This window comes from Candoia aspera, chromosome 1 (genome assembly GCF_035149785.1).
Source record: "Candoia aspera isolate rCanAsp1 chromosome 1, rCanAsp1.hap2, whole genome shotgun sequence".
Lineage (NCBI taxonomy): Eukaryota > Metazoa > Chordata > Lepidosauria > Squamata > Boidae > Candoia > Candoia aspera.
This window is the reverse complement of record NC_086153.1, coordinates 252,960,855-252,973,033: the sequence shown is the minus strand read 5'-3', so window position 1 is coordinate 252,973,033 and position 12,179 is coordinate 252,960,855. Positions and strand designations below refer to the sequence as shown.

General features: G+C 39.2%; 1 protein-coding gene across 1 annotated transcript in view; it reads left to right on the top strand.

The window, feature by feature from the left end:
• KIAA1549L (KIAA1549 like) overlaps positions 1-2,903 on the top strand; it is a 105,162-nt gene extending 102,259 nt beyond the window's left edge. The window contains exon 19 of the mRNA XM_063289518.1: positions 1,244-2,903. Within this exon, the coding sequence (XP_063145588.1) occupies positions 1,244-1,525 (282 nt within the window). The 3' untranslated portion in view covers positions 1,526-2,903. The remainder of the gene's footprint in view (positions 1-1,243) is intronic.
• Positions 2,904-12,179: the final 9,276 nt, after the last annotated feature.

The window sequence follows — 12,179 nt, the reverse complement described above, 5'->3', positions numbered from 1 at the left end:
ATCTTTCCAATAAAATATCCTTCAAAATTGTCATGCGTAGGAACTGTTGACTTCGCTAGTAAGTTTATTAGGAAAAGGTGGACAGTTTTATTTTTGACGGTATAATCTATTGCTAGTTTCAAGCTTTAGCTTTGGGGTTTGTTTGTTTGTTTGTTTTTCAAATTTCTGTCACCACCCATCTCTCCCGAAAAGGGGACTCTGGGCGGTTATTAAATGGGTAGACATTGACTATTATACAAAGTTTATACAGAACAAAATGCAAAGCAATCAAGTTAATCTCCACTGAGTGAAAACAGAACAGTGACCATGTTAAATGTGTGAATTCTCTTTACAGTCAATTGCTACAGTGCCAAAAAGGTTGGCTGGTAAGAATGACAAAGAAGCCATACATTGAGAAATCTGAGGAACATCAATCAAAAGCAAAAACAACACTGTCAGAATATAGATGATAGGAGCCCATATCTTAAACATCTTTTTCCATACGGAGTTAGTGGGAAATAGAGAGATATAAAGGATACTGAAGCAAATACTTTCTATCTGGAACTAGGAGTATATGCAGAATATTTGTACCAGTGGAATTTGATGATATATCCTATTTTAAAAATTATTAAAGCCGCAGTAAATTTATTTTTAAAAACAGATACCAATGTATTGTCTACAAATTCTACTTAAACACAGCCTCTACAGCACGCAGAGATTTAAAAGACTAACAACAATAATCCAACAGAACAATACCCAGAATATCAGCTCTTATTTCCAAACTAATTCAAAGCCTTATTAACATGATAGTCTCACGTTTGGGGAAAATATATCTCTGTTTTAGTTTAGTGAAAGTGGATTCCCTATATTGGTAATGAAATGAGAGACCTTTTCTGTGTTGAGTTGGGCTGTGTTCCTTGCTGTCCAAGGACCAGAGGTCTGGAGAAGTCTCCTCTCCTTCATTCCAATTAGAGGAGTTCGTACCTCTCTGTGTGTGGCTCAGAATATATCACCATGTTCCCATCATATCATCCAGTCATGGAAAAGTATTGTTTTGACAAGGAGCATACTGATTTCTAATGAAAATGAATGAATTCAATTAATTTCCACTCAAAAATGGCTTTTTATGTTGAATAATTAAACTGATTGTTATACAACTTTCTTCCCAAGTGATATACTGTATTTCCATGAGGCAGGCATTGCGGCTGTTCTGTGTTGTTGTTTAAGTGAGAGGAGTTCATGTTCTACTTAAAATCTTCTGTAGGTTCCACTCCCTGGCTACATAGAAGCATATTCCCGTCCACGCTATCAGCACAACTGTCCTTCAAGGCTTCCTCCGCAGTATGGTGAACCAGCAAATATGCACCCAAGCCAGGAACAAGCTCTGCACCCTTCTACAGCTGCATCTCGGCAAAGCATAATAGAGAATGACTCTTCAGACAACCCTCTCCCCAACCTTTCTACAACTGCCCTGGTGAAGGCAATAAGAGAAGAAGTAGCAAAGCTAGCCAAGAAGCAGACAGACATGTTTGAGTTTCAGGTCTGATGGGTTTGTACTCTAGGTTTTCATCACTAGGAAGCCTCTAGCTTTTAAATTAGACTTGTCAAAGGAATGCCCTGTTTTACCATAGAGTCAATACTGGACCTTTTAAAATGATAGCAAATATAACATCGATCCATGCCTGTTATGATAAGTATTCCCTGGCAATCGTTGTGAAACACTGATATATTATAAGCAATTGTCCATCACGTATCTCTTGTCTGATGACGTCTCTACCACTGGAAACATTAGTGAAACCATATGCCTATTTATTGTTCCAACATATTAAGAGCTAGGGAAGCACAAATATAGATCTGTAGCAACATGTGCATGTAAAAAGTAAGTTTGTCTTTCTGGGTCAAGAGGAAACTAATACTGTGATAATTAAGGGCAAGTAAGTTACGTTTTGGAACACAGTATAAAGACTGATTACAACAAAGCAATAGAGCTCAGTTTTTGCTGGAAACCACATTTGGACCACAAGAATTTGATAGGAGTGAACTTCACAGAGTGCTTTATAAATGTCCTCAAATGCCTGATCGTTGTTTATAATCCAAAAGCCAGAAAAAAGAACTGGTAAGAAGTATACTAGCATAATTAGTTTCTAAAGTGCTGGTGTAATGTTACTTTTGAGTTACATAGAAGGGTTTTCAATAGTGTCTCTGTTGACTGTCAGAAGGAAAAGAAACTTGACAAGAAAACAGGTGTTAAAAGCTCTTGGAATCTTCAAGTGAAAAAAATTCTCCCTGCCGTCTATTCAAAAAGGATTTCATTCTGAAAAAAGTGAAAATGGTGAATTTGAGAACCTTGAGTTGGGAATAATGAATGTACTTCCCTTTACAAGAAAACCTCTGTTTAACACAGAGCTCTGTTCTTTTTTCTTGAGTAAATAACAAGGCTATGCAAACCATGTTGGTATTGTTGCCAAGAAAACACATGGCCATAGTGTTGGCCATGTAGTCACTGAGCAGGAATTGAGCATGACTCAAGGGAACTTTCCCTTTTGTAGCCTGACAACAACATTAAGGTGTGAATAAGTAAATAATTCTGTTGGTTGAAAAAAGTAATAGGCTGTAAATATTTTGCTGAATGATTTCAACAAATCGTTCTGCTGAAACTGTTGATATCAAAAATGATTTTGCCAAATCTAGAGTTATATATTTTGAAAGATAAATGTAATTCACTGTTTTACTGCAGTGTGATGAAAATAACAAGTGGAATGAAAGTAGAATGCAACTACAGTATATGCTGATTCATTTAGGGTAGCTGCAAAAATGGCAGACTGTTAAGAAAAAAAAAGTTCTTTATAATGCAGTCTTAAGAACTGAGATTGCTTATGGGATAACAATCTGGATAAATGGATTTTTGTTGGAATAAAACATACATTTTAGCCAACTCATTTCTTCAGTTTCCATTTTGTAGTGTCTTGTGATCATTTCATTTTCTGTTATTTTCTTTGACCTTTACTAAAGCAGGTAAAGAGGTAATGTAGTTGTACATACATTACAAACATAACCATCACACTGTTCTCTTTTGGGGTAAGCAACATTATGCAAACCACAGAAAAGGAGTAAGAAATTGTAAGCCCAAGGGTGTAAAAAATAGTAAGTTAACAGAAAGGGAAATACAGCTTGACCCTGCCTGTTCTTGTGTTAACACATGCTTCTTAAGTATCCCATTGCCACTGGACTTAACTTTTATGTTTCTTCTGACATACCCAACTGACTCCCATAGAATAAAGCAAGGAAAAGCATACCCCTAAACTTAGCTATTTTTGCTTTTTATTGGGGGTGGGGGCAAAGATACATTCCTTCCAACAGATCGCATAATACCCATTCTACCAGCATTTGCACATCTTCATTTTCCCCATCTTTAGCAAACATTCAACCAAGGTACATGCAGGTAGTCCTTCTTCAGCGACTGCCTCAGACAGTGACTGCTCAGTTATGAGAGTGATGAAAAAGTAACTTTGTGACCAATGCCTGCATTTATGACCTTTGCAGCATCTCTCAGTCACATGTTCGCCATTACAGTCAGTCAGTATGCATTATCCTGTGCCTGACCTGTCTCCCCCCCCCCCCCGCAGAGTGGAGAGATTGCCTAAACAATCTCTTCCTGAGCTGCTTTTCTTAGCGGCACAGTGTGTACCTAAAAAGTGCAAACTGCAAGTTAACAAGCTCAACTGTGACCTTAATTAGTTGATTAGAACCCTCCAGCTGGCTGGCACTGCTGCCTGACACTGTCAAAACTCTAATCCATTTCATACCAAAGGCTTTTTTGCCTCCTAAGTGGCTTGCGGTCCTCAGCGTGCTAGGCAAACAGCTGGTGCTAGCGCATTCCTTTTGATATGCGTTCTCCATTGTGTGCCTGCTTACTCTCTTGTAATCCCTTCCATTCCAATGAATACAAACATCAATTCTCTTCTTGCTAATTATCCCAGCACTGGAGTGAGTTAGCAACTGCTTCACTTAACAACCGAGTTGCCAGTCCCAATTGCAGTCATTAAACAACTACCTATAATTAATTTACATGCTGTACTTTTTTGTCGTTTATGCATAACTTGCAAGTCTTCATTTTCTCTTGACAGATACCAATACTTTTGGCTCAAATGCCTTAATTTTCAAATCTACTCTTGTTCCATCGTACAATTTATCTATTTGCTGCAATCATATTTTCAGCTGATAACATTACTGAATACCTTCATCAATGTGTTCCTCCCAGCTCACTGTTGAACTATTCAGTAAGCAGTCCAATTTTTCTTGCATTACTTCAATCATAAACAACGCTAATCACCTTCAATAACCATACTCATGCAAAACTCAATAATTCAAAACTCAGTAATTGAAAACTATATACTTTATTATAAGCATTCTTTATATAAACAAATGTACAATAAACATCCTTTTTTACATTCATACGAGCTGCTGAAGGGCAAACATCTGGTATGTATGCCCTGTTTAGCCCTTTTCACTCATTTCCAAAACATTTTTATTTTCAATGAAAATTGCTTTTCATCTTCAACGTCTTTCATTTCTCTATATGTATTCATCAACTCCATCCCACAAGATCAGTCCATCTTCATTTTATCTTTCACAGATAAATAACACACCTATTTTTTTTTCTTACATTTCAGTCATTCATTCATGTTCTTGAATATTTATTCCTCTTACATTTCACGTTACAGTGTTCTGTGTGCTATGGTGTAGACCAGCTTTTCTCAACCTTTTGACCCTGGAAGAAGCTCTGAAATATTTTTTAGGCCTTGGGGAACCCTTGTACATTCAGGCTGAAACATAGGCCCGAAATTACAAAATAATTATATTCGTTTCATGTGTAGGCCTGTATTTATGCATTAACAGGGTTCTTAAGCGAAAAATAAAGAAGGAAACCTCTTTAATGTGAAGTTCCCCGAATTTGAAATAATTTTTAAAATAAATTATGATCTCCCAGGGAACCCCTAATTACCTAATTACAAAACCATAGGGTGCCACAGAACCCTGGCTGAGAAACTGTGGTGTAAAGTGTTATCAGCCATAATTGCATCTGTACCACATGCAGCATGCTCTGCTAATGGTATACACAGTTTAGACATATTTCTGCCAGTATGTCATAAATGCAACCAAAGCCCAGTTTTTCCCAATTCTAGTTTAGAGATCACTAGCAAGCCAACATACATTCTGTATTCCACAAACTAGATATATGCAGTTAGTGACACTCCGGACACAATTATAATTTATAGGTTCAAAAAATAGTTTTACAAGCTAGGGAACCAGGAAACTCAAAATTGCATATGCACATATTTTTAAGCAAAGCAATTAGAATACACACACACACATATATTATGAAAATTGCTAATTGATTATGTTGATACACATTATGATCTTATCAGAAGTCTTAGTAATTGCAAAACCTTCCACTGTACTTGCTTTTTATTATCTTACAACCAAAATAAAATATATTTTTTCTAATCATTATGTAACCAGTATGTAAATATTCAACCTACAAGAATAGTAGATAATCATAAGTGAACTTAAAAAATAATTAAATAACGATTTTACGATTGGAGGTTCTATATAACCATAAGTATTGCTATGGTATTTGGGCTGCAAAAATGTTACATGTGTATGTAAATATGTATGAATGTGTGTGTGGGTGTAAAAATCTAGCAGCCATCAATATTAAACTATAATGTATGAAGCTTAATGGAAATGCATGCAGATTCCTATTATCACTGAGCGCATTTTGGAGCCACTGCGGTATCCTTCAAAGGAACTGAGCAATTGCAGCTGACTTTTCTAAAAGACAAACTCAGTAGAATTGAAGGCCCTTTTCCTAGACATGTCTTGGTGCCAGTAAAACTCTTAATTGCTTGCATTTCATCCTCTTTCTCTGGGTGTCCTAAAGTAAGAGTCCCAGGCTGGGACTCTTTCAGTTATACTTTCTGAAGGTATTTTTAATTAGGCGCAAGTAATAGAATGCCTGTAGGAATATTACATTGCTATTACATTCTGGGATCTTGAACCTCAGGCATGCACATTTTTAAGTGACTCTTTTCACGATTAAAAGACTGGTTTTCTCCATATGTAAATGGTTGCAAATGCAGAGTAATATATTGAGTTCCTGCTAATTTCAGTGGGAGACAGAAGTTACACTGGTTTCTGATTCATATAGTTGCACGTAAAGGAAAAAAACTTTTTGCTAACCTGTTGAGAGAATAGATACTGAAATTCAACGTATCTGGAGGACAAGCAACGGAAGACTTTTTTAGCTAATAGTGTCTCTATGCTTTATATTTCATGTAGCATCTTAGGTTGGAATTTCTAACATGCTATAAGAATGACCTCTGTGGTGCACTGGATAGATGGCAGAGTATTGATTCCCTAATTTCAGCAGTTGATCTTGTTTATAATATGCCTGTGTAATTTGGAGAAGTTGTAAATAAGATAGTTAGTTTGAAACTAAGGAGAATTCTGGAAACCATGTTATTACATGTAGAGTCCATCAACACAGTGAAGATGCATAGTGAAAAAAGGCACATACAAATAACCATATATTAAATATTTTGTACAGTAATAATTGAAACTATTGTTTTTCAGTTTGGATTTTTTAAAAGAGTTAATGTATCACCATCATCCTCCAAACCCCCCCCCCCAATCTTTCTGGAAGCACGTTCTACTGTAGGACGAAACTCTGGAAATTCCTTTATTCCTCAAATATTCCAAATGTTAATATTGTTAATGAACATGAAAATGTATTGATCTATTTCATAAAGGTAAGCAAAAATTGTCAAGAATCAGCAAGTAAAAAACCGCTCCCTAAAATCAGGCACACAGCAATGATCAGCAACAAGTGTTTTAACTTTGTGACTTGCGTTAGTTGTCAACTAGTATATAATTAGTCAGCAGTCATTTAAATACTACTTCAAAGAAGCAATTTCCATCCAAGACTTTTTTTCTGCCGCTTTCCACTGCACCAGTGTTCTGTATCTATCTGCTCATTCATACTTAGCTAGCTTATCCCTCCAGCTCACTTGTTTCCAGCCCTTTGTGCCTCCCAAGAAAGGGATTTTTTCCTTAAATTGAATTTCCACTGGCTTCATATTAATTGAACTAATTTCCATCATTCTCTGAATAGAGAAGAACTAAGTGATCTTGTAGGAAAAATCAGGCCTCAGTCATAGAGAGTCCCTAAGGAAAAATATCCTGAGATCTAGGATAGATTTTAGGGAGGAGTCAAGACACTCAATAACCTACTCTCTGGTACAGCTTTTATATATCAGTTCATATCTACATCCTGAGCTTTTATAACGAAGGGATTCTAACACTAAATCTGGCCAGCAGAGTTTCACAATGACCTGGCTGAGGAAATGATGAATACATTTTTTCAGGTGAGAAACACAAAGACTGTGATAAACAACTGCCAAAACGTATCTCGTTTTAGTGATTTAAGGAACCACCTATATCTGCATTCTTAAGTACCTAATCCCATTTCACAGTTGGAGAATAATAAAGCTTAGAGAGAGAAAACTGGCCCATGATTCAGGCTAAGAAGTGCATTTTAGGTTTTGTATACAACTGAGCTCATACATCTTTGCTGATATACTGCAGACCTCTCAAAGATCTTAAGTCTCCTTTCTATTCATATCAGATCTATTCTCTCTCTCTCTCTCTCTCTCTCTCTCTCTCAAATGGCTCAGGCTGCACACGAGTTGGGGGAGGGGAGTACTGTGGTGTGAGCTCAGGAAGGAGGGCATGGGGTACATATAAGTGCAGGGAGGCTGGGGAAGGAGGGCACAGTGTGAGCGAGCAAAGGGGGAAGGAGAGCGTGGTGGAGTCAGAAGACACGATGAGAACTCCTTAATCTCACAACACATGGACAGACTCAACCACAGTTTCAACTGGGAAACTGTGAGCATCCTAAACCAAGCCAAATCCAAAAACGCCAGAGAATTCCTGGAAGCCTGGCACTCAGGCAAAGCAGCCATCAACAGACACATAGAGGTAAACTACATCTACTATTCAAAAGAGACAATAGAAAAGCCAGAAGACCAGAATACCTCCTCGCCAGCAATCAACACCCAGATATGCAAAAATCAACACTAGGATTAACACCAGATGAACCAGCAAACAGCACAATACACCCTAATCAAGGAACTATGAACTCAGGCAATCAACCAAGCAGCAAACAACAGCCCAGTCGAAAAACTCCCAGGGAAAGAACACCACCCCCACCAACACAAGCAGGGCAAGCCACGGCATATAAACTGAGAGCAAGGCCCACTCCCTCTTTGCCCTGAAGATGTTGCCTAGTCTGGCAATGAAACGTCTGCAAGAAAACAACAAGGCCCAGAGAGCACCAAGGACTCCAAAGATACCATTGTCCTGACATCCCCTCCAATATTCATTTTGGAGGGGATGTCTTTATTATGCATGAAATTTTTACTGGGGTAAGATGCCAGTGATGTAAAATCTTTAAATGTGTTTCCTGCAAAGTTGTTGGGGGGCCCTAGGAATAGGCTTTTCCATACATATTATATTTCTCTTTCAAAATCTAATACCCCTATTTTATTCAAAGACTGAATATCCTAATGTCTGATTGCATTAATACTTTATACATTTTCAAGAATATCCCTTTGCACCTTCAAAGCATAAATTAAAAAATGTGTTCAAATTCTGTAAATGGTCTATTGGATTAGGTAAAAACCTTCTGATATTCCAAAAACAGTCTTAGTCTGCATCCATTGTAATCAATTTCATTCAGTTTTTTCTGTCTTCTGTCTTAGCTTTACACAGTGGAATACAACTTATACAAAAACATTTTATAAGACATAGCCTTTTCTCTTTCCAACCAACATATGTTTCATCCTGTCTCTATTAAAAAATAGAGGATTTACACTCAATATTAAAAGATCCATATATGACTTCCATGTCTTAAACTTACCTTGAGTAAATCCTTTAGTTTTCTGTTTTAAAGATTGCAAATCTTTTCTAGAAATACTGTTTTTCTTAAAAGCTTACAACCTTTTCTCATACCCAGCATCTTTTTGGACTTTCCATTGTTAAAACCATGATTGTATGTTTAAGCTGAAATGACTGAGAATATATGTTCAAATTTGGAACACTGCACTCTCTCTAATACAGCAAGTTTCTTTTTAACTGAGGCTGTTAGAACCGAATCAAAAACAGAAAACCTTCCACAGAGTTTTGCAACAGACAAGAGTTTCCCAGAGTGTTCGTCAAGTATTGTTTTCACCTTGCAGGGTCAGCCTGTCTTTCCTCTGTGTTCATACCTTATCTAGAGCTTGTGCTTACAGATAAGTCACATTAGTCTGTCCCTATTTGTATTTATTTCAGCTGAAATGAATGTAAATTTATTTTTAATTTTTTTAAAGTAGCACGTTGTGCTTCAAAATAATTAAAATTTTAATACATGTGATTCAATTTCAAATTTGCAAAACTGCCCCAGGGGGGAGGTTTTCATCATGTTGCAAGCATGATTCAGTCTGTAGAAGGTATTCTTTCAACAGCAGGCTTGCTGAACTGTACTTATGACAAAAGTATTATGCAAGAGATTCCATAGTGTAACACCTCTATCCATACAGCATTAACACACAGCACCCCAAGGGCTGTGATTGGGGTTCCTTCAACTGAAATTCCAGCCCTGCCCAAGATACACCAGGTACACCAGGTAAGATTCAGGTTACCCCATGCACTGCATTTTCCCCCATTCATTCTTTCCTGTGGTACTATCCACTGAATGTTTACAATTCCTTTCTGACTGTGGGTTGATTATTCAACTTTCCAGACACCAGCCGGTGGCAAAGATTTATCGTTCTTTGTACCACTGCATCCAAATGCAGATGAGATGCAGCTGCTGGATAAATGTTGGAATTTGAAAAACGGCTTTTGCTATGGAGGTCGATGTGGGCATTGTAAAGTACCCTAAGAACATAATGTGTGAACAGAAAGTGAGCTCTGGTTACTGGGAAGGGAATTCCCCACCTCACTGGCTACAGGAGTACAACAGCTGAGTCCTTTCTATTATACTTTCAGTTACATGCCTTAAGCCAAGGGTGGGATGCTCAGTTCCAGAGTTTTGGACTCTGTACTGTAGGTAGACTAGTTGACAGTTTGATCATTAAGTGGCAGCTGGATTTTTGTATGTCTTGACTGCTTATTGGGTTGATGAGTCACCTGCACAATGACACAGAGAAGATATGGAGTTTTCAGTCCATAGTGTTCGTGAAACTGGGCTCAGTGTAGTCCAGTGTTTCTCAACTTTGGCAATTTTAAGATGTGTGGACTTCAACTCCCAGAATTCCCCAGCCAGCCAATGGCTAATGGTCTGTCCATGTGCCAGGGCAAGGATATGGAGCCAGGGTATGGATTCTCTTTATGTCGGGTGCAAGAAGAAGCTATTATACTAACTTCTATGCAGAAAGAAGAACAAATTACCTTTTCTCCTCTCGGACCTCTGGTCTAGGCAATCAAAGGCTTTCACTTGGGAGAAAGAAGAAACCTGATGGCTTCAGGATAAAAATCATTTACACCAAACACCTTGTCATGCTCCACGTTTCGATCTTTTGTTAACATCGTAACGTTTCTCATGTCAAACCCTTTCTCCGTGTATATTCAATGGACTCTATGCTGGTATTTTCCATTCCTGCTCTCCTCGTTGTTTTCCAACATTGGAATGCATGTTTGGGTTTGCACTCCTCTTCAAGGTTACTTTCCCAGGCGCGTGTAACGGTTGCTAGCACCTGGGAGGGGGTGGCGGCTGACATGCTATCGGGGCGGGACTGGATTGAACGCAAGGCTCTTAAGTTTGTATTTGGCGCGCTTTTGCTCATTCTCAGCTTTCTCTGTATTTGCATACTATTCCTTCAATAAATCAGTTATCTTTAAGCCCGAGCTTGTGAGACTGAGTATGTGGGATTAGGCAACCGTTACATAAAGCTGAGAATCATTTTCATCATTTCCGCTAGCCCCATCCAAACGTTGGATAAATGGGAGCGCTAGCGATGATCGACCAGCAGCTTCGCGTGAGTGAAGGGAGCGAGGAAGAGCCGGATTCGACAAGGATCCTGCCCGCTATAACTTCGAGAGCGCAAAGGGCAGCACGTCGAGAAATGCGGGAAGCTCAATTGGATGAGTTGTTACTGTCAATGCAGGAAACCCTCAGGAGTGAACCCCAATCCATAGGGGAAATAGCACCGGGGAGGGGATCCCCACAACCATCCTGGGAGCCTGAAATTCCCCTATCACCGAGGGTGGTGGTGACCAACCGACCTGTAGAAGAGCCTGTCACTCCTGCTTGTATAAAAGCAATCGAGGACAAATTGGATATGATAGTGACAATATTAAAGGATATCCCCAAGGGTTCGGGATCAGCTCAGGAAGATTGGGAAGAAGATCAGTCCCAGCTGGCTTACCCAAGAGATAGGACCCTGCCACCCAGGGGAAGGAGCAGGACTCGAGCGTCCCGACAATGGGGGGGAAGAGAGGTGAGACTACCCAGAGATCGGCCACCACTGGGGGCTCGACGTGCGTTGACGTTTACGGAGCCACCACAGCCCGTGGAGCCGGTAAGAACCTTCCCACCGTTTGGGGTGAAGTTTGATGGAGACCCTACTACGCTCTCCTTCTTCATCACAAATGCTAAGCATTATATGGAAGATTGGGGATGAAGCTTTCGTTCGGAACATGGCAAAATCAATTTTATTGCCAACAAGCTGAGAGGGAGGGCAGCTGATTGGTATGTACAGCTGTGTCAAACAGAGGCAACGGAGTTAGAGGACTGCGATGAGTTTCTGTGGTCACTCAAACAACACTTTGAGGATCCTTTAGCTCAAGAGACAGCAAAAAATGCCCTGAGAAAACTTTACCAAGGGACCCTCTCTGTTGCCAACTACGCGCTAGAATTTAAAGCCTTGTCAGGAAAAGTGGAAGATTGGTCCGAATCAACTTTAGTTGAAATGTTCAAGCAAGGGCTGGAACCAGAAATCCTCCGTTGGGCTCTGGGAAGGGACGACCCTAAAACGTTATACGGATGGATTCAGTTGGCGGGCAGTGCAGAAAACGTTTTACAGATGTATGCCCATACCAAGGAACTGAGACAAACCCGAATCGCCAAGGGAGCGCGTGCGACTGGATTTTCAAGC